The 23479-nt window shown below is 44.4% G+C and overlaps 1 protein-coding gene across 10 annotated transcripts in view; it reads left to right on the top strand.

Annotated features, from left to right (window-relative positions):
• Positions 1-23479, top strand: part of nav2a (neuron navigator 2a) — a 163536-nt gene that overhangs the window by 128520 nt on the left and 11537 nt on the right. For 6 of the 10 annotated variants that reach the window (XM_077023137.1, XM_077023138.1, XM_077023134.1 and 3 more), the window contains 11 exons: positions 8691-8820; positions 10633-10939; positions 11169-11868; positions 13710-14123; positions 14503-14568; positions 14956-15000; positions 16933-17090; positions 18248-18427; positions 20698-20750; positions 22223-22246; positions 23009-23083. In XM_077023137.1, coding sequence (XP_076879252.1) covers positions 8691-8820; positions 10633-10939; positions 11169-11868; positions 13710-14123; positions 14503-14568; positions 14956-15000; positions 16933-17090; positions 18248-18427; positions 20698-20750; positions 22223-22246; positions 23009-23083 — 2152 coding nt within the window. Of the gene's footprint in view, positions 1-7408; positions 7729-8690; positions 8821-10632; positions 10940-11168; positions 11869-13709; positions 14124-14502; positions 14569-14955; positions 15001-16932; positions 17091-18247; positions 18428-20697; positions 20751-22222; positions 22247-23008; positions 23084-23479 lie in introns of those variants that run through there. The other 4 variants (XM_077023141.1, XM_077023133.1, XM_077023142.1 and 1 more) reach the window with 3 other exon arrangements.

Genomic DNA, 23479 nt, shown 5'->3' with positions numbered 1-23479 from the left:
TTCTTTTCTCATACTGTTAGACCTCAGTGCTGATTTTGACACCATTGATCACACAATATTCTACTAAATAGGCTGGAGACACTCATTGGCATTAGAGGTCAAGCACACTCCTGGTTCAGGTCCTACCTGACAGATCGTTACCAATTTGCACTAGTAAATAACGAATGCTCAGAACATACTAAGGTAAAATACAGTGTCCCACATGGATCTGTACTGGTCCCCATATTATTCTCATTGTCTATGCTACCACTGGGCACTATCATTCAAAGGCATGGTATTAGCTTCCATTGCTACGCAGATGATACTCAGTTGCGTATATGTAAATTTAAATGTGCCATATTTTGTCAATTGTGATTTTTACACCGCAATCGAAATTTGTCCTCTACTTTTAACCCATCTGTGCAGTTAGAACACACACACACACACACAAGTGATTACTAGGGGGCTACACGTGCCCAGAGCGGTGGGCAGCCTTAGCCCGAAGCCCGGGGAGCAGTTGGGGTTAGGTGCCTTGCTCAAGGGCACCTCAGTCATGGCCTCAGGTCTGGGAATCGAACCCACGACCCTCCGGTCACAAGACCAGTTCCCTACCACCAGGCCATGACTGCCCCATATATCTTCCAATCCGGATGATATCACTACTATTCTCAAGATTGAGAACTGCATCCAGGACAAAAAACTGGATGGCATCTAGTTTTCTTCAACTAAATTAGACTAAGGTGCTTGCCGGTGGATGTACTGATGCGGTGTTGGATGTGCCATTGCCGCAAGAGGACATGCTGATGCTAGCTCCTACCTGAGGCTCACCATCTGCACAGAAGGGGCTGTGACTAATAGGCCGTGGAACTAGAACCAGAACTATAACTATAGAACTACATTTTGACCACAAATACAGACTTGTGCTGGCGGGCCGCCCAGTGGAGGATGGGTTCCATTTTGAGTTTTGGTCCTCCCAAGGTTTCTTCCTAATCCCCACCATCATAGGGAGTTTTTCCTTGCTACTGTCGCTTTTGGCTTGCTCATTAGGGATCTGGACCCCTACGATTGTAAAGCTGCTTTGTGACAACATGTGTTGTAAAAAGCGCTATATAAATAAATTTGACTTTGACTAGATTTTCACGGAGCCAGATATTTCTAATAATGCAGCTACTAAGTGTGTATATCATAAGTATTTATCAATTATATTAAAGTATTTCAGTCTCATTTGAGGAAATCCCTGAGAACAGGGCTCTGCATGACTTTTACAGCACTTCTGCAGTCAATAGATTTTTACTAATTATTATTATATATATATTTTATTTGCAATCAGAGGTTTTAGTTTAGATTATGTCTCCTGAGTGTTATCTAAATATTGACACATGTTAATTTCATTTTAGTGTATTGAAATATACAGAAAAGATGTGATGTTAATTCCCAGCACAGTTCATGTATCCTCCAGGTAGGAGGCACAATTTGTTATGTGTATATGTCTTTGTTTCTAAATGTGGATCAGGGTAAATCAATTTAATCAATCAATCAAAATTTATATACCACTTTTTACAACAGTTGTTCTCACAAAGCGTCCGAGTCCAAGCCCCCAGTTAGCAAGCCAAAAGCGACAGTGGCAAGTAAAAACTCCCTAAGAGCATGAGGAAGAAATCTTGAGAGGAACCAAGACTCAGGGGGGGGGGAACCCATCCTCCTCTGGCCAACGCCAGTCACCATAACAATTACAGAGTTACAAAAACAAAGAAAAAATGGGAAGGATAAATAAATCTTAATCTCATCTTTGTGTGTATTTTTATACACGAGTTCTATGTAATTCCTATTCAGTCCTGAACTTCTTTTTGGTTGGTAATAGTAGTCCAGGGCCGTGAAGATACAGCCATAGCAAGGGAGAATTTGGGGTGGTGGGGGGATCCAGGTCAGTGGGTTGATCCTTCATCACAGCTGGTTAAGCAGGAGGTGGCTGGCCCAGGGTGGATATCAGGAAAGGCTCGTCTCTCTTCATCTCAGTGTTTCTCGGGCAGGCATGCAGCCATTTGGAAAAAGAAAAGAGGCTAAATTAGCTCTGTATGGGATCATATGCAGGACAGAGGAAATTTAAACATTTCTGGAGTGTGGCAGCAACTCCGGCATTAAATTATTACAGCCTAGCTTAAAAGGCAGAACCAGTAGGTAACCCAGACTTGGGAGTATTCCGAGACATTGGCATCCATCCACTACACCGTCAACAAACTTGAGTGACCATGTGCAGTGACAGGACAACAGCACCAGCGCCCCAGTTTACAATAAAACCCTTTACTCATGAACCCCCGGATCTGTACCTTTATCTAAGGAGGCACATTAATTACCAAACACTAAACTAAATAAGTTTTCAACCTAGACTTAAAGATTTAGACTGTGTCCTGGACACATTCTGGAAGGTTATTCCATAGTTGGGGGCCTTATAAGGCTCTTCCCCCTGCTGTTACCTTATTAATAGTTGGAACTAATAAGAGGCCAGCACACTGTGATCTTAGTGGACATGGGGGTTCATAATAGGAAATAAGCTCCGGAGGTAATCAGGAGCAAGCCCGTGCAGTGCTTTATTAATCAGTAAAAGAATTTTAAAATCAATACGGAATTTAACTGGGAGCAAATGCAAAATATGATCGAAATTTGTAGTTCTAGTCATAACTCTGGATGCAGTATTTTGAACTATTTGAAGTTTATTTAGATTCCTATATGAGCATCCTGACAGTAATGAGTTACAGTAGTCTAATCTGGAGCTAACAAAGCTGTGTTCCATTTTTTCTGCATCATGCTGTGATAATGCATTTCCTAGCTTGGCAGTGTTTTGGAGATGTAGAAAAGCTACCCTAGTAGTATTACCTATGTATTTATCAAATGATGGGTCAGAGTCAAGTATGATGCTGAGATTATTGGCTACTGAGCCAGGTGTAATTGGGGTAGTCTGCGAGATTAAGCATTAGATCTGGTATTTTCTGTCATGCGGCCTTTGGGCCCAGAAGGAGAACTTCTGTTTTGTTTTCATTAAGTTGGAGGAAGTGTAGAGACATCCAGCATTTAACATCTCTTATGCAGGCCTCAATTTTTCCTAAACTGAGTTTGTCATCAGGTTATGGCTGATATGTAAAGTTGGGTGTCATCTGCATAGCAGTGAAAGTTGACACCATGTTTGTTTATAACTATGCCCAAGGGTAGCATATATAATGTAAATAATAGTGGTCCTAAGATGGAGCCTTGTGGGACTCCATATTTCACTTTTGTGCGTTTGGACGGAATATTATTTAGCTCTACAAACTGATAGTGATTATTCAAGTAAGAATTAAACCATGAAAGGGCTGTGCCTGAGATTCCAACCCAGTTTTCTAACTGTTCTAGCAAGATCCTGTGATCTGTTGGAGATAATTTGTTACTTTAACTATGGCTGTTTGAGTATTGTGGTGGGGCCTAAATTCAGATTGGAACTTTTCAAATATGTGATTCCTATGCAGAAATAAGCATAATTTCTGGGCTAGAGCATTTTCTATGATCTTGTAACATATCATATAAATGATATGTTGGGAAAGGGTCTATAACTAGATAGTACAGTTGGATCAAGATTTGGTTAAAGGTTTCTTGATCAAAGGTTTAATGGCCGTTAGTTTACAGGATTTGGTGTGTGACCTGTAATGGATGAGTTAACTACCGTTAGAAGAGGTTCAGTCACAACTGAGGGAATTTTGAGGGAATTGAGTCTAGTGTGCAAGTAGTACAATTTAATGATGAATTTATTTTCTCCAATTCTGATTGTGGGAGTGGATGAAAAGCTTCAAGCGTTTCTCATAATTCAAAATTTTGTTCAATGTCAAACCAAATAGATGACAGACCAGTTGGATTTCCTAGGAAATGTTATATTTTGTCTAATATTCTCTATTTTATTATCAAAGAAATCCATAAAGACATTACTACCTTAGTTAAGTTTGCTGGAATCCAAGGTTCAGTGCTTGCTTGATTTTTTGTAAGTTTTGAAATGGTAATAAAAATCTAGGGTTGTTTTATTATTCTCAATCAATGAGGCTAAGTATGCTGAGTGTGCTTTAGTGAGTGCCCTTTTGTATCCTTCCATGCTATCCTTCCAGGCACAGTGGCATACTTCCAGTTTAGAAGATTGCCATTTCTGCTCTAATTTACGTGCTATTTGTTAAGTTTCGATTTTGGTCAGTATACCATGGGGCAAGCTTTTTAGATCTGGCCTTTTTATATTTGAGTGGAGCTACTATATCTAGAGGTTGAATAGTCTTTTGTTTCCAGTGTCAGTAAGTAAAACCTACCTGCAGGGGGCGATATTTAACATACTTCTGTTTCTTCCCTCCTGGATTGTGCATTTTCTTTGTACTGTGTAAATATAACTTCTATATTTGATACTTTATTGTGTCCATATGTCCTGTGCATCGATTCCATCACCTACCTAAAATGAATCCTATAAGCATTAGAGTAAGCTTTGTGTGTGTGTGTGTGTGTGTGTGTGTGTGTGTGTGTGTGTGTGTGTGTGTGTGTGTGTGTGTGTGTGTGCGCGCAAGTGTGTTCTCTCATAGCTAACTACATACATCTATAGACTGGCCGGGTCACTTTGATAACTCAGACGTTGTTTTCCTGACCTACAGAGTTGTGGCTTGAGAAAGAGTGAAGAATACAAAGAAAAAGGAGTGAAAATGGCACACAAAAAGCATTGCTTTTTTAATTCTGTCTTTGTGGCTCGGACATTAGAGACAGCTCTGTCATTCACTCACCACAGGAGCGCTACTCAAACATCTGGAATGCCCCGTCCTCTTCAGGAATGTGATGGCCTTGTCTTGGACCTGGTATTCCTTCTTCTTCTCTCTTCTCTATTTCTGTCCCTGTGGCCTGAGATTGTGTCAAAGGTCAGATCTGCCATGGCGATGTGAAACAGAAGGGTGTATGTAACCACACAGAGTTCCAGGATGAGCTCCACAGTTCACACAATAGAGCTCTTTTCTCTTTGTGCCTTTTGTCACTGTAGTTGTTTACTCACAGTGGCCAAGCACCAGTATGCTTGAGGGGGCTTCACCTTGTGACCTGTGATGTCATATTAGCTGCTTTATTGCTAGGACATGATGGATAATTGCATACATGTGTCCAGGCTTTGCAATGCTACCATGGTTGTGTGTGTGTGTGTGTGTGTGTGTGTGTGTGTGTGTGTGTGTGTGTGTGTGTGTGTGTGTGTGTGTGTGTGTGTGTGTGTGAGTGTGTGTGTGTCTTGGTACATTCATGCATGTTGTATGGAGTCCCATGTTGTACTTGGACATCTTTCTCCAAACCCCAAGGAGCATGAGCAGTGATCTCTTTCCCCGCATGCCTTATATGCAGATCTGCAATAACAACCAGATTTTCTGCTAATGTCCAAGGGAGTGGAGCCATTTATTTTGGTCCTGAGGCTTTGGCTTCTACGTACAGTTGCATTACATAGGAGGGGAACACCACTGGGATCCCTTGAGACACACAGAGAAATACACACACACACACACACACACACACACACACACACACACACACACACACACACACACACACACACGATTGAGACTTTTCTCATAGTATACCCTGGCCTAGAGCTTTCTCACTGGCTACCAGCTGCTTTTGAAGACCTACCATACCTGACCTTTGCACTCTGACTTCTCTGAGGGATGTACACAACAGAGAGAGCCACTGACCTGGAATGTGCAGGTCAGATGCTGTCTTCCCATTGCAGTGTTGCGGTCGTTAGCCGTTGTCTGGCTTTCTGGTGAATTGTGTCTGTAGCTTACAAATGAGGTACAATGTCTCTTTGCATTTGAACATTCTAAACACAAAGACCTCTATAGGCAAACACTCTGATTATTCTCTCTGTTTATTTTTTTACATTTCATAACTGTAGTTTCCTTCTTAGGACCAATTGACCTAATGTACACTGTAGAAATCAGTGCACTAGAGCCCACACTGTCCACTTCACATGCATTGACATTCATACACGGGATCCACAGGTGTGTGTTATGAACCACAAATGTGTGTGTAACTCTCAAGCAGAGGTGTCAATTCCAGGTTCAGAAAGTAAAAGTCCTCACCAGGATTTTGCTCAGGCTTCCTGGATTGTGTTGATTGCACTAATTAGAAAATCTAGCAAGCTTGAGCAAAATCCTTGTGAGGACTTTTACTTTCTGAACCTGGAATTGACACTTCTGCTCTTAAGTGGCCCAGTAGCTAAAGCTACACTAACCCCCTGAGCCTGTTCAACTCCTCGATACTGCAACCATGGCACCAGCTGTAGCTTTTAAATGTGATTGGTTCCACAGTTCCTGCCTTTATGTTTGCAGTGGGGGGTGGGTGGGGGGGTCTGGGTGTTTGGGCGGTGCACTCCTGGACTGAATGCAGCTGAGTGAGACAGCAAGCAGAAGGCGAAGAGGCAGAGGGAGTGGTGCGTAGAGGCAGAGGGAGTGGTGCGTAGAGGCAGAGGGAGTGGTGCGTAGAGGCAGAGGGAGTGGTGCGTAGAGGCAGAGGGAGTGGTGCGTAGAGGCAGAGGGAGGGGTGCGTAGAGGCAGAGGGAGTGGTGCGTAGAGGCAGAGGGAGTGGTGCGTAGAGGCAGAGGGAGTGGTGCGTAGAGGCAGAGGGAGGGGTGCGTAGAGGCAGAGGGAGTGGTGCGTAGAGGCAGAGGGAGTGGTGCGTAGAGGCAGAGGGAGGGGTGCGTAGAGGCAGAGGGAGGGGTGCGTAGAGGCAGAATGATACATAGAGGCAGAGGGAGTGGTGCGTAGAGGCAGAGGGAGTGGTGCGTAGAGGCAGAGGGAGGGGTGCGTAGAGGCAGAGGGAGGGGTGCGTAGAGGCAGAGGGAGTGGTGCATAGAGGCAGAGGGAGGGGTGCGTAGAGGCAGAGGGATATGTAGCCTGGTGTGGTGGCCTGTGGACATGCTGTTTAAGTGTGGTTGGCCGCCTTGGCTGGAGCAGACAGTAATGATAGGTTGCTGTGCCAGAGAAGAACCTTCACTCAGAAAGCTGATCTCTAATTAGCATCACACACTCAGGGGGGCTGTTCTAAATCCATGCATGTGTGTCTGTATGCAGGCAGTTACAGTGTTTTGTGTGTGTGTGTGTGTGTGTGTGTGTGTGTGTGTGTGTGTGTGTGTGTGTGTGTGTGTGTGTGTGTGTGTGTGTGTGTGTGTGTGTGTGTGTGTGTGTGTGAGAGAGAGAGAGAGAGAGAGAGAGAGAGAGAGAGAGAGAGAGAGAGAGAGAGAGAGAGAGAGAGAGAGAGAGAGAGAGAGAGAGAGAGACTTTCTGATTCTCACACTTTCTATCTTTGGTCATCTAGTGTGTCTTATCCACTCTTTGTGTGTGTGAAGGGGGGGAGAAGTGGGTGTGGGAGTGTGGGAGAGGCATGGCCCTTGCTGAATACTCCAGCAATTCGCAGGTTAACTCTGGTGTGGAGATCAGATTACTGATGAGAGAGAGAGAGAGAGAGAGACAGAGGTCAGAGAACTGAAGTTTGTGAAGGGTGAATTTAGCAATAGAGTGAGAGAAAGATGAGGAAAGAAGGAGCTCTTTGGAGTATCAGGTAGGAGTATAAAAGAGAAATTAGGGAATAGTGAGAGATTACAAAGGAGAGAAAGACGACCTAAAACGACCTTCACCAACTCATGAGGCATCTACATCCAGTCCAAACCCTGTCTCCCACACAGGTTCCTGGTATCCATGGCAGTCGAGGATCAGCGGACAGGTAGATTATTGTGAGCGAGAGTGTGTGTGTGCATGTGTGTATGCATCTGTGAGTGAGTGTGAGGTGGAGTCCAAATGGCTCTGGTACATTACAGACCAGTAGACATCTTCCTGTCTCCCAGAAAGAAACTTAAACTCACATGGAAGCTAAACTGGGCCTGTGTGTGGGTGTGTGATCTGTTTTCTAGAGAACCTTTGTTGATGACACTTTGAAATTATTCTTGTTGGCATGGTTGTGTGTTCTGTTTAGTAAAGAATCAGTTTTTGGTGAAATACTAACACACTTTAAACTTTTTCTCAGAGGCTTTGAGCTGTTTGTGTATGTTGAGTATTGTTTGTCAGATGGCTTCCAGATTCATAAACCACCCTCAATACTTGAACCAGCTGTTTTCTCTCTCCACATTCTTCAGAGGACAGTCTTTGCTGGGTTGTTGAGTGTATTTGTGTGTGTGTGTGTGTGTGTGTGTGTGTGTGTGTGTGTGTGTGTGTGTGTGTGTGTGTGTGTGTGTGTGTGTGTGTGTGTGTGTGTGAATGCACTGATGTGAATGGGTGTGTGAAAGTGACTGATGTAAACAAAATCTTTTGGTAATTCCTCTTCTTGCCTGGGTCCTATGGCTCTGGTTGGTCTCCATAAGACCTGTTCACTCTTCTCTTTATGTTCTTCTGTGTGGCAGATTGTAGGAGGTAGAGACATTGTATGTAACACCAGTGGTGTGCACTGGTGGATTTGATGATTTCCCTGTATGTATTGAGGTTTTGCCACTTGGGGCTTTCCTCTGATCTCTTGTGGAAGGAGGAGGTAATGGGTGAATGTATAATACGGTAATGGTGGTGGGTGCATGTATGCTGCAGGATGTCTAAAGACTGAAGGAGGTTATTATACGGTCTCTCCATGGGCTATGCTCATTCTTTCTCACTCATTCTCTGTCTCTTTCTCACTCTCTCCCTTTATATCTCCGTCAGTTGGGACGACAGCAGTTCCGTCAGCAGTGGAATCAGTGACATGATCGACACTGATGACATCAACACCAGCTCCTCCATCAGCTCCTATGCTAACACACCTGCTGCATCACGCAAAGCTTTGAGCGGGCAGGTGAGAAACATACCTCCCCCCCTACACACACACACACACACACACACACACACACACACACACACACACACACACACACACACACACACACACACACACACACAAAAGCACTATACTGCACATGTGTAGGTCCACGCCTAACAGTTACAAGTGCAACAGGTAATGGAAAACACATAAATACCCAACAACATAAAATCACACACTGGGGGTAAAGCAAACAACTGTTTAAAAATAACCAAATGGTCCATAGTGGTACAAATAAACCTCTTCACTTTTGTTCTCAGAGGAGAACTTCACACCCAAAAGGCTAGAATTGTTTATAATGGGCACTTCTCAGCAAGGTGTTCATAAAAAAAATCTATTGTACATGGCTGTGTATGTTTTAAAAAGTAAATCATCCTTATTGAAAACCAAATAGTTAAACACTGAATCCCGGTCTCTGTCAGCTATCTGAAGCCTGAAGGTCAGAGTGGTCTAACCAGCTGATTCAGAGCAACTGAATCCAGGGAGTCTTGATGCTCACCTTCCTATTAAAAACATCAAAGGAAAAATGAACTAGTGGTTTGATTCACTTTTCTCAGAACTCAACACCTCTAAGCTGTCAAGATACAAAACTTATCAAAGATCAATGACTTATCAAGATACTTGTCACTTATCAAAACTGTAGAACTAGTAGGCACATTGGTACGTTTGGCTAATTTGCATATTCACTGTGGGAATAAGCATGGCTGCTGGCGAGTTCTCTCTTCAGTAATGTCGTATAAGGACCCTCTCCCATTTCTCTTGTTGAATGGGTGGTGAAGTCATTGACTCCATAGAAACGGGTGTTATATTTGAACAAAACTAAGGTCATTCAGATTCCACTAAAATTCACTACCTCAAGCCTTCAGGAACTCTGGTTCAAGGCAAAAGATTTTATGCTTCAGGAAATCTGATTTATGGCAAATGTGACTGTATTAAATACGAGATTGACTTAGATTGACGCTTTATACCAATATGAAGAAGACCTCTGCAGTAAGACAACAGAACAGAGACAAGCAATACATTTGCCCTCACTCCCTTGAACTTTGAACTCAAACCTTATTACAGTTTTTTTCTCAGTTGATTTGGTACGTTTCTCATATCAGGGTTTACATTGGCATCACAACAAGTGAATTTCTCAAAACTGTACAAACAGCAAAACTCAATGAAATACATGCAAAAGCACATACTTCACTCAGAATTCTTTGTATGTGCAGCTTAAAGAAGCCATCTTCAATTTGTCTAACAACCTTAATTCCCTGATTGTGATAATTTAAACCAAAGGATGAATATTCATGTAATTGAAATTATACACAGGATGTCAAATATCGCCCAGTTCACTTCATACCAGAAAACCCAGCATCACAAGCTCTTGTCAGGGGTCATCAGGAAGGCGTCTATGTTTCTAATCCCATGACACCTCCAGGAGGCACAGCAGGGAGATCTGGCTCCAACCCCTCCAAACTCACTTTTAAACCAAGCTGCAATTTTAAAAATATAAATCCAAAATGGCCCTGCTCTGTGCCACCAGGTCCATCAGGCCCACCACCAATGACAATCACAACAACCCACTTTTACTGTTAAGGAATCATTTATTTAAGGGATCATCTTTGGCATATTTACTTGTCTAGAGGCAGTAAATGCTAATGAGTGAGTGGAAATAAACATTCTGAGTACATTTTCTGAGCCACATTTTATCAGCTGTTTTCCTAGTAGCACCCTTAGGAACAACTGCTTTAGGACATATGAGATCGAGGAAAAGACATCCGAGTTGGCTGTTTTTCTTCACAGCCACAGACGGATGCCGAGAAGCATTCAGCCGTAGAGCGCACCTCCACCTGGTCGGGGGACGACGTCAAGAGGTCAGACGGTGGGTCCGACAGCGGCGTCAGAATGGAGCCCGGGTCGAAATGGCGACGGAACCCATCAGACATGTCTGATGAGTCAGACAAGGGCGGGTCAGCAAGGAAGCCTGCCGCCATCTCTCATACCGGGTCATGGAGAAGGGGCATGACCGCCCAGGTGGGCGTGACAGCGCCCCGGACGAAAGGAGCAACTGTAGCCACGGGAACAGGCACACTGAAAACTCATGGTGCAGGTGAGAAACTTGCCAAGTTAATGGTTACGAAAGAAATATGATACCCCTTTGTTAGGTCAAAGAAATTTGGCATAGCAAATACATAATTTTAACACAATTCAATAATGTCCTTAACTGAGTTTTCTTTTTCCTGTGAGCTGTGGCACTGGCAGTCACTATGCTTTATTTGTTTAGAATTGTAGGCTTGTACTTTTAAGATTATAAGAGTCTCTGCTTTTCTGGTCTTCAGCTAAAACAGATGATGCTAAGGTGTCAGAGAAAGGCGGCCTCTCATCAAACCCAAACGGGGTTCACCGCTCCCCTTCCGACACCGGACGGAGCAACTCAGACTCCGCCCCCACCCGCATGCCTACCAGCACCTTCGGCTTTAAGAAACCCAGCTCTGGGTCAGGCTCCATCACCATAGTTACAACCTCCAGTGTCGGCATGGTGACAGCCAGTGGGGCCACCATCACTAGTGGCTCAGCCACCCTGGGAAAGATCCCCAAATCATCTGCCTTGATGATTGGAGGAGGAAGAGGTGGCCTGAAGGGGGCAGCAGAGGGCTCATCAGTGACCCAAGAGGACAGCTACCTGGTGGCTAGTGCAAGGTCAACACTTCAGTATCGCAGCTTGCCACGCCCATCTCGCTCTGGAGCCGCTGCCCGCAATGGCAACCGCTCATCGACCAGTAGCATTGAATCAGGCCTAAGCACCCGAGCCTCCGCCCTCACCACTGTCACAGCCAACAAAATGCGAGAGCCCACCCAAAAACCCAATGGAAGCAATGGGATGCCTGCCAATCAGACAGACAAGGAGAAGGGTGGATCTTCAGAGATGGACAACCTGAGAGGTTGTGTGTTTGGCTCAGGTGGAGGAGCAGCCACTATTCCACAGACTGCGCGCCAGGGGACCAAATACACAGAGGTGTCCTCACCTACTCTACGCAGGTATCTCTTTGTCTCACTCGCACACGCACTCTCCTACTCCACACAGACACACACACTCTGTGCTGGTACACTTATGTTACAACGTTCACCAACTCTACACAGGTTGATGGTCCTACACAAAGGGACTCACAAAATGGGTCTAATGAAACTATTGCACGTTTGCATGTTACGTTGTTAAACTTCTCTCTCTTTCACACACTCATTCACCCATTTATATGTATGTCCGCATGTCACACAGTTTGGTTCCGCATGACACACGCGTTTGGTTCAATACTGCTCTAAAGTGTCCTTAATCCCAAAGTCCATTACTCTTCTAGAGGCCAGTCCCCACCTCTGCTAGACTTTGTCATGTGTTTAGTTCATCCTAGATGGATGAATAGAAGAAGGGGTGTATTTTCCTTCATGTCTTTGCCTTGTTTCTGGGATCAGAGTTGGTCTCACATCCTGGACCTGGCACTCTTTGATGAGGTCATGACTCGGAGACACCACTCCCATTTCACACCTGGCTTTGTTTGTCTTTGATGAGAAGAACCCTTTTCATCTTGCCCACTGTTTATCTCTAGAGGTTTTAAACATGTAGCTTTGATAAGCAAACAGCTGGACAGTGACTCAGACTGCACTGGAATGTAAAAATAATGTCCACCTGAGTAGCATCTGCGCATGCACACACACACAAACTAAAATGGTTAATTGAGTGGTTTGTAGATATTGGTTAATCCTAAAGTTGAATGCAGAACCACCACAAGAGGCCGGAAAAATCATCCAGAACACAGACTTGTGGTATGTGGTATCATCCAGAACACAGACTTGTTATATGTGGTATCATCCAGAACACAGACTTGTGGTATGTGGTATCATCCAGAACACAGACTTGTGGTATGTGGTATCATCCAGAACACAGACTTGTGGTATGTGGTATCATCCAGAACACAGACTTGTGGTATGTGGTATCATCCAGAACACAGACTTGTCATATGTGGTATCATCCAGAACACAGACTTGTCGTATGTGGTATCATCCAGAACACAGACTTGTGGTATGTGGTATCATCCAGAACACAGACTTGTGGTATCATCCAGAACACAGACTTGTGGTATGTGGTATCATCCAGAACACAGATTTGTGGTATGTGGTATCATCCAGAACACAGACTTGTGGTATGTGGTATCATCCAGAACACAGACTTGTGGTATGTGGTATCATCCAGAACACAGACTTGTGGTATGTGGTATCATCCAGAACACAGACTTGTCGTATGTGGTATCATCCAGAACACAGACTTGTCGTATGTGGTATCATCCAGAACACAGACTTGTGGTATCATCCAGAACACAGACTTGTGGTATGTGGTATCATCCAGAACACAGATTTGTGGTATGTGGTATCATCCAGAACACAGACTTGTGGTATGTGGTATCATCCAGAACACAGACTTGTGGTATGTGGTATCATCCAGAACACAGACTTGTGGTATGTGGTATCATCCAGAACACAGACTTGTCGTATGTCGTATCATCCAGAGCATAGACTTGTCGTATGTCGTATCATCCAGAACACAGACTTGTCGTATGTCGTATCATCCAGAACACAGACTTGTCGTATGTCGTATCATCCAGAACACAGACTTGTCGTATGTCGTATCATCCAGAACACAGACTTGTCGTATGTCGTATCATCCAGAACACAGACTTGTCATATGTCGTATCATCCAGAACACAGACTTGTCATATGTCGTATCATCCAGAACACAGACTTGTCATATGTCGTATCATCCAGAACACAGACTTGTCGTATCCTGAGTGTTCTTTCATCTACCTCCCCACCCCTCCTGCCATTTCCAGACTCTTTGGAGGTAAAGCTCCTAAACAGGCTCCGGTCACCACTGCAGAGAGTCTGAAGAACTCTGTGGTCATCTCCAACCCTCACGCCACGCTGGGCCATCACACCCTGCCCGCCACAGGGTCCCTGGACTCTCCGTCCGCAGGGGGGCCAGGCAGTGGAGGCAGCAGCCCCCTGTACGGAGGGCGAGGTGCGGGCCCCATGGGCAGCGAACAGGCCTCCAGCCCCGGTTCCGTCTACTCCACGGGCACAGGCACATGGGGCACCACGGCCAGCAGCTCATCAGCACCGGGATACCCCTCCATCAGTAGCATGCACACCAGCAGCGAGTCCATTGACATGTCGCTGGGAAGCGGACATCACCGTGACGACAACCACCACCCACTCACCCGTGCCGCCAGTGCCAAGACCGAGAGGTGAGGCTGGGTGGGCTGGGAGCTGAGGGTTCTGCGTGCATGCAGGTGGGAGATTTGGGTGGGGAACTTTGAGCAGGACCTTTGGAAATGCTATTTGTGTGGGGTACTTGAATGGGTCTCATCTGATTGGTCGTGAGTAGCTGTCTTTTGCAGCATATTCCAGTGTTATCTGAGCCTCGTATTTTTAATGCTCCAGGGTGCAACTGATTCACTCATACATGGACGGCCTTTATGGATGTATGTCGGTGGCTGAACTTTGAGGTCTAGAGTTCTATAGCATAGACCTCTCCTTTTCAGTAATGTGTCATCTTTCTTCTTCTACTCTTTGTCCCGTGCCAACCCGTCCTCTCCTTGTCTTGTCTTCCCTTACCTCTTCCAGTCCCCTGTCCTCTCCCTCTGCTAGTCCCAAATTCAACCGCAACACCTTGCCTCGGAAACAGGACAGGTAAAGGTGTCTGTGCTTCACCGTTGCTGGAGAACACCTATGGCTTGTGTGTGTGTGTGTGTGTGTGTGTGTGTGTGTGAGTGAGAGAGACTGTTGCTCTACTGACTCCCCCTGGTGGCTCGTTTGCATAACTGAGCTTTTCTAAACCTTATTAAAGTAAAGGCTGTTAGACACTCGTTTGTGTGAGTTGTATGCTCCCTGTTTAACCTGAATTTACAAGAAGGTGTGCGTGTCCGTGTGTGTGTGAGTGAGTGAGTGAAAGAATGAGAGAGAGAGAGAGAGAGAGAGAGAGAGAAGCCCATAAGATGGACAGCTCATAACAACACCCCCTCCCCTTCTTTCTTTTTTCCAATGCATTTGTTATGCGTCTGTCCGTCCCTCTTCCAGTGACTCTTACAGTGATAGGAACACACTGCCTAAGAAGGGACTCAGGTACTGAATTGCTAGAGGCTCATGCTAACCCTGCTAACCCCTAACACACAGGCTCTGTCACGCGCTTCTTCCCTCCCCCTCGTTTCTCTCTCTCTCTCTCTCTCTCTCTCTCTCTCTCTCTCTCTCCTTCTGTGTGTCTCCCCCACTCTAAGACTCTCTGTGTCTCTCTTTTTGATGCTTTCTTTCTCCCTTAATGTCTGATGGCTGTACCTGCCCTCCATAATTATTACCCATAGACCCATTTTGTTTTTATTAGGGATGCAAATGATTAATCGACTTTCGATTAATTGTCGATCAAGAGGTTAGTCGATCAAAATGTATTAATCACGATTAATCGTTAGAGCGCGCTACTGTAGTAACTTGAACAGAGCGTAAGAACGAGAAGTGAACACGTGTCGCGAAAGACCAGAGTGGAAAACAAAATGAAGCGGGCGAAAAGACGTGCGGTGTGGGACCACTTTGAAGCGGGTTCGGGAAACAAGACAGAAACTGCGTAATCCAGAAAATCCCGAGGAGGGAAACTTTATTTTCCACGCAACTCAAACAATAGCACCGTTCTCTCTCCGCTCCCCCAGTGTCACTTAAAGGGCCAAGTGCCTGTCTGTTAGGGAATTCGCTGCGAGGAGTAGTAGTCGCTACAATTTCAACATTGTTAATTTAGGCAAAGAAGTCAAATATTCTCTGTGTAATGCGGTATTGAAGTACAACAGTTCCACTAGCTCACTCAATTATCATTTGAACACCGTGCAGCTGTCCTGCATATCACCACTGCACCTGGTCAACCTAAAATCACAGCTACACTGGGAAGGCGTTTTCGAAGCTCGCTACGAAAAAAGAAGAGTGAGCTAAAAACAAAGCTAGCTACTGCTACTGCTGTAGCCCTTACAACAGATTGTTGGACGGCTCTAACAACAGAAAGTTACATTACCGTGACGTGCCACTACACTGACGAGAACTGGCAGCTAAAATCTGCAGTGCTGATTACGACGAACACGTCGGATAGACACACCGCTGACAATTTAGCTGACAAGCTCAATGATGTTGTGGAGACTTGGGCACTCTCCGGTCGTGTTACAGCATGTGTTCACTACAACGCTAGAAACATTGTCCAAGCATAGGCTCAATAATATTCTGTTTGGCTCTCTATTTAATTTCTTCTTTTTTTTGTCTAATGTCTAATGTTTCAAATGCAAGAACGGAGCCAGTCCTTAATTTATTCCTTTTTAAATGAAAGAATGTATTTTGTTATACCATAAAAATTTCCTAATGCATAATTACTTGAGCAATATATCATATAATACAATATAATTATCATAATATAATATATACTTTTTGAACAAAGTGAACCATTTAGCTGATATTTTTAAAGGCCCTATTGAAACACTGAAATTCAGGTGAAAAACGCCGCTTATCGATTAATCGAAAGTCGATCGATAAGATCAATCAACTAACGATTAATGAATTAATCGATAATTTGCATCCCTAGTTTTTATGCTGCCATATTTTGTGTGAGTGCACATATGGGTATGCGTGCGTGTAAATGGTTGTGTGTGTTTGCTGTGCTAACATATTCTATACTGTACCCTTCCATTTGAGTTCTGTTGTATTGTCACATTTCCTCCTACAGCTTAAACTCTGAACAAGCTACTCATTTGTCCATGTTTGCTTCCTCTGCTTAACCCATTGCTATGTCTGTAAGAAGTGACCTATGTGATACTGCAAGGGCCAAGTATTCCATGATCTTTCAGTATGGGATCTTAAATATTTCCATTTTAATTTCTAGGTGAATATAATTTCCCATGAATAAATAATTTTATAGTGGACATATTAGTTATAATCACAGATGAGTTTCAAGCATACTATGCTCATGTTTGTTGTGCTGTTTTAATGCGTAGACCTGACTGGAGAGTATCTTGCATACCTTGCCCCCAGGTACACCCCTTCACCACAGGTGCGTCAGGAGGAGGCACGTGATTGGCTACGCTCACATTCCGCTGGTGGACTGCAGGACTCTGCTAGCAATTCACCGTTCTCCACAGGCTCCAGCCTGACGTCACCATCGGGCACGCGCTTCAACTTTGCCCAGCTTGGTACGACCAGAAGAAACACACTCCGCTTACCTATACTAAATATCCACACAGAACAAAAACACGAATGAAGAATTACACAACAACTTTAAAAGGAGACCTATTATACCTTTACAAAATACCACAAGCACCACAGTACCATTCTCACCCTGTAAAAGCCGCCTTGCTGAACCCGGCCGGTTTGAGGGCCTGGTCCTTTGATTATGAGCCACTGCCCATCCTATCTCCCTCTTCCTCTGAGCATGCAGACGTGAGTTGGGCTTCACAAACCCATCACAACTATAGTGCATGAGCATTGAGAGAAACCTGGCTGCTGGAAAAAAACAGCAATGCCACAGAATTTGTTGAAAGGAGAATTACCACTCTAATGTCTTCTGGGTTTGTTACACACTAGAGGGGTCTTTGAGTGTGGCCTAAATGAATCGGGCTGAACTGAGTGCTTTAACTTTGAAAAACAGATGTATTTTTTCATATAGTTAAAGGGTTTGGGGCAGTAGGTTGTTAACATTTCTGATACGCCAACATCATCTCACCAACCAATTAGCTCTCAGTAGCAGAAACACTAGTGCTCTACTACCTCAAACCACAAGCTAATAGCATTAATGTTAACATAGAGCCTTATGAGCCTAGATGCATTTCCCTTGTCTGCAGTTTTTCTACAGACAGTTGATTTTATTAAACGTTTTATTATCAGTCCCGCATTGTACTGACACAGGTTGTAAAAGCTACCAAACACAAAATTGTTGGTTTTTGCTAAGTGTACCTGGGACGTTGCCATCAAAAATAAATTTTATCCCTTTAGCTCTTCTGTCCTCTAATGCTGAAGACTGATATACTGATATAATGCTTAGTGCCAAAAGTGCTGGATTGCGCAGCTAACAACAGAACAGCTCTTATACTTAGGCTCTTAGCTTTGGTAATAATGGTAGCAGGTTCTGTGCTGTGCTATTACCAAAGAAAGATACATAGAGCAGTGGATGCATAGGGGATAGCTGATACTAGATTGATAAGAAACACAGCTGTATAGAAATCCAAGCTAGGATATACATTGAAATATAAATGTATGAAATTCATGTCCAGCTTTGGAATGGGTAAAAAGTCCTTCCCGTGGTGTTCTAGGCATCTGTCACTATTAACACATAGTTTCATTGGGTTTGCAGCCAGTCCCACTACAGCTGCCCAGATCAACCTTGCTAGCCTACGCAACAACAGCCTATCCAATCAGGACAGCACAGTGGACTCTTGTGGTGAAACCCGTCTACGCAATTCCTGTATGTCACTGGACGAGAAGACGCGCACCATGAGTCGCTCCGCCTCCTTCAGGGATGGATTTGAAGAAGGTGAGAAAGAGGGGCAGAGGGAGCAATGGGTGGATGGAAAAACCAACAGATAATAGAAAAAGAGGGAAATAAAGGGTGGAGGTTTGAAGGTTTATGGTTTTTTTATAACTCTGCCCCTTCTGATTGATTGGTTGATTGAGTTGATTGATTCTGGTGGCCTCTAGCTGATGGTTGAGTCTGGAGAGGTAGGACTGTGTGTAGTACTATGGTGCTGTAAACTGAAGTATCGTGCCCATGCTGCAGGGCACCACAGACTCATTCATCCCTGAATGGAAAAGCTTTTCCTTTCTTCCTTCTGTCTTTCGTCTCCTACTCCACCCCTCTTGTCTGTTCTTTTGATGCTTCCTCAGTAATCTGGGCTGTTTCATAATCCATTCTGTCTTGAATGCCCTGGGGGTGGAAGCTGTGTGTGAGTGGATATGGAAGTTTCCAGTCTAGTCAGCCATGACACTGCAGTGTAATCAGTTTGCGTCAGAGATGAGGATGAGCATCATAATAAATGCTGTGATGATAATAAATACTGTGTTCTAACCAATTATTGTCGATGAACTTTTCATCACAGATCCACAGACTTTTTCTCCGTGTGGCATTGTGGTAGACCCACCCACACTTTTGGTATTTGGTGATGGAACATTTAGTTTTCATTCAAGGATAGGAGTGGGTCTTATGAAGCTGTATGTACTCCATAACACCATTGATGCTTTCAGTAAATGAAGGCTAATGATGATCATGCATGTGAAGCTGCTCTTAATAGCTGTCATTCATTATTAACCACCTGACATGTTTAGATGAATGTTCTCCTTCACGCTATGGTGTACAGTTGTATGTTGAACTGTATACTATATATATACTATATACTGGGATGCATGGAGCTTTAGTCAGAACCAGTACGTTTCTTTTTCTCCACTTGTGGTGATGGAGGCTGCCACCCCCTGACGGAGAGGGGGTGATGAGTTGGGGATCATCCCTTCAGGCAGGTGAAGCGGGTGTTCTGGTTGCCACGGAGCTGGTCAGACCCAGGTCAGAGATGTAGGTGGGGTTCCTACCCAGGTCAGAGATGTGGGTGGGGTTCCTACCCAGGCCCGAGATCCCGGTGGGGTTCCTACTCTCGGCCTTTACTACATTACTGCCTAATACTCCTGAAGCAACAATTCAGATTTTGTTTGCCTAGACTGGGGATCAGAACCTGGATAAGAAATGGTCATGTACTTTTTTGGCTTTTTTTTTATACTTTCAGATTTCAGAATATTCTGATCTAATTGTTTTAGGCTTTTTTGTTCTGGCAAAATAGCTAATGCTGTGAACCTACAGTATAACAGCTGAAACCCTGACACTGCATACTGTTTGTTTTAAGTATGTGTGTGTTCTGACAGTGATGATTTATTGCACATGCTTCTAGTACTCCAGTACTGTTTCCAGAGAGTGAGAGATGCAGTAATTACAAAGGCAGATAACAGAGAGAAACATATTATTACTGAGTAATGATTCCGTGATGTAGCAAGGCAGCACAATACCTTCTTTCTACATTTTCTCCCTCCTTCTGTTTATGCTCTGCCTGTTTTGGGACACACTGCTGAACTGGGTGCACTCTGGTGTATGTAGTGTGTTACTTCCTTTAGTGACACTCCTTTCATACCTGCTAGACAGACTTTTCGTCTACTAGAAGGCTCTCCTTCTGGTAAAGTCATCTCTCAGCTATCTATTAAATGGACCTGCCCAAACAACTACAATCCTCTTCCACTAGGGGGCATTATATTATTAGGACGTGCCAGACAGCCTTTTGTGGCTGCTGCTTTGACTGCTTTTAGTGAGTCAGTTTTGACAGGGTGAAATCTGATGACACAAAGACACACCAAACACTATGACTCAGGCCACTAATACTTTTAATAAGATAACTATGCTGATGCAAGAGTGTTACAGTTGGCAGCTTACAGTGCTGTGTGTGTGTGTGTGTGTGTGTGTGTGTGTGTGTGTGTGTGTGTGTGTGTGTGTGTGTGTGTGTGTGTGTGTGTGTGTGTGTGTGTGTGTGTGTGTGTGCGCGCGCGCGCATGCATACACACATGCAGGACTGTCTGTTTGTCTATTTACAAAATATGCCTCAGTACCCCAAAGGTTTTGCCACAGAAACATTTAATTTTCAGCTGATTGGCCAGCTTATTAAGGCAGATTATTGATGCTTGCGGAGTCCTGGTGATTCCTGAATGAGGTGTAACATCTCTGCACCATGGGTGCTGTACTGTGATATCATCTGTCCCTCTCTGACCCTACAGCACATGGCTCCTCCCTCTCTCTGGTCTCCAGCACCTCATCCATCTACTCAACGGTGAGTCCAGCATCGACACTCTGTCCTGTTTTGAGGGTCCAATCATGGGCCTGAAAACCTCAAAAAGACAATATCAAAATTAGATTACATATACTCAAATATCCCAGAAACGGTTATTTGTGGGATTTGACTTTTCAGGCCATACCAATATAACATTATTATGTCAATATGTCCCAAACATTCACAGTTCTATGTTTGCTGGAAAAAATATTTGCATCAGGTGTGTCATCTCAGACGTTCTTTAACACAAAAGACTCATGAGAGGGCATGAGACTGGCTGCTGGCAACTCTCCACTTTACACTACACCCACGTGCAAAATCCCTCACCCAATCGCTGTCTGGGTACAGGCCAAGCCTGCCACACCCCTTCAAAGGGCTTGTCCACTCACCTGTGGAGGCGGAGTTAAGGGTGTCTTAGTGCCTGGAGTGTAGGGGAGAGAGTAGATATAAATGTTCTGAAAGAGCTTAACTCAGTCTAGAAATACATAGAGAGAGAAAGAGAGAGAGAGAGGTAGTGTGACAGGATGATGGCTACTCTGTCTATCGGAGGAGCTGTAACTGCCTGGCATAACACGGTAGGATCTCTATACAGATAAATGAACTGAGATTCATACATCATGTTTAAACTTTAAGCTTTCCTGCCACTGAACTCTGACAGATTGCTTATGTTTTTTGTAATTTAATTTTGACATTTCTCCTTTTGGATGGTAGTGGGTGTTATTGTCCAAACGTTTAGCAGCGTTTAGCGTTGGTTTGACAGGACTGCCGCAGGGTGTTTTATAGACACACTTAGGCATACACACATACACGTGGTTAAACCAATGTTGTAACATATTTTGAATACTTGAGTGTTTAATGTTTGTTTGATTGTGCATGCGTGTGTGAAACATTTTATTTCACTGACACCAAAATCAAAATCTGAAATGATAAGTATTGTTTCAAAAAAGATTTAGTGAAAAATGTTGCATTGCAAAAGTTGTGATATACAATTAAATGTATGAATTCAACACCTTACAAGTTGTTTTTATAAGAGAAGTGTGTGTGTGTGTGTGTGTGTGTGTGTGTGTGTGTGTGTGTGTGTGTGTGTGTGTGTGTGTGTGTGTGTGTGTGTGTGCGCGTGCATTTTGTGAGCACTGCTGAACCCTCTGGCCCACGTGAGTCTTCAGACCTTACAGACCTTAAGGCTGTTGGCAGCGTCATTGTTCTAGACACAACAGCCTGTTCAACGCAGACGCCCTCAAGAGCCTGTCTGAGCTGCTCTGACACCACACGCTTCCCGGGTGTCCTCACAAACTACAGCGAGGTCCACATAGGGAGAGCTGGAGTGGGGCACACAGAGACAAACTGAATGGGGAGACGCTGTCCTTTCTGTCCTCTCTGCTCTGTTGTCCTTTTTCTGAACTAGCTGTGTGTAACTGTATGTGCAGAACCCCATACAAAACCCTGTATAATTTTTGTTCTTTTTATTTCAGACTGAAGAGAAGTCACAGTCAGAGGTGAGAACAACTAATTCTCAGACACACACACACACACACACACACACACACACACACACACACACACACACACACACACACACATTCATTTAGTAGTGTTCTGTACATTGTGCTGATTTGTTCCACCTTGTACTTACTTGCCTCCCCCACTCCCCCCACCAAAATGTGGGTGTGTGTGTTTGTGTGTGCACATGTGTGTGATTGATAGAAAGTTTGTGTGTATGTGTACTGGTTTGTGCGGGCATTTGTGTGTGTATGTGTGTGTGAGTTTGTCTGGGGACATGGGTGTTGGTGTGTGTGCATGCGTTGCGTGTGCATGTTTTCCATGGCTGTTATTGACCTGTTGTGAAAACAACCTGTGGGTGGTTTCAGTCAGGTCATGTTTCAGCCTCAGTTTCAATAAGTCCATCTGCCTCCACATTCACAATAAGCACTCAGTGAAATGCACCTGGATCAGAATTTCTATGGACACAAAAATGACCTAGGTGAGAACAGAGAGGATTGACTGATCTAAGATCAGCTGCTTGCACTCTGAAACACTGAGATTAATGCGTGAGAGTTGTGGACCCATTCTGTAAATGCACCTGTGAGTAGTTTTTGTCTGAAGTCCCAGTGTTGTTTGCCTCCTCACACCTGGGCTAAGACTGAGGGCCCCACTGGACTCCACGCCCCAACCTCTTTATTCTGCCTTTATTTAGCTTTTTTATGGTAACAGGTTTTTTTTTTGGTCTATGTCTAACCTCTTTTTCTTCTTTTTGACAGATCCGTAAGCTACGCAGGGAGCTGGACGCCTCACAGGAAAAAGTGTCTGCCCTGACAACGCAGCTGAGTGCCAATGTGAGTAAACAAACACCTACACACACGCGCACACACACACGCGCGCACACACACACACACACACACACACACACACACACACACACACACACACACACACACACACACACACACAGACAGTGAACATTCCATCCTGAGGCACTGCTGCAGTGACCTGGTGATGGTGTAGATGACGGTGTAACCGGTTCTAGCATGAGCTGGTTGAATGTTATTGTCTAATGACTGACACTGATGATGTCTGTATGTCGGTGGATCTTCCTATTGCTGTTATCTTAATGCAGAACACACAGAAGCTGAATCACACTAGCCACTCACACAATAGCTGCATTCTTTCCACTGAACACAGTGAAAGCACCAGCCCTGGACGCGTCACTGGATACAAAGAAACAATCGCAT

The sequence above is a fragment of the Brachyhypopomus gauderio genome, chromosome 12 (genome assembly GCF_052324685.1).
Source record: "Brachyhypopomus gauderio isolate BG-103 chromosome 12, BGAUD_0.2, whole genome shotgun sequence".
In the NCBI taxonomy this organism is placed as follows: Eukaryota; Metazoa; Chordata; class Actinopteri; order Gymnotiformes; family Hypopomidae; genus Brachyhypopomus; species Brachyhypopomus gauderio.
This window is presented reverse-complemented; position numbering and strand designations above follow the sequence as displayed.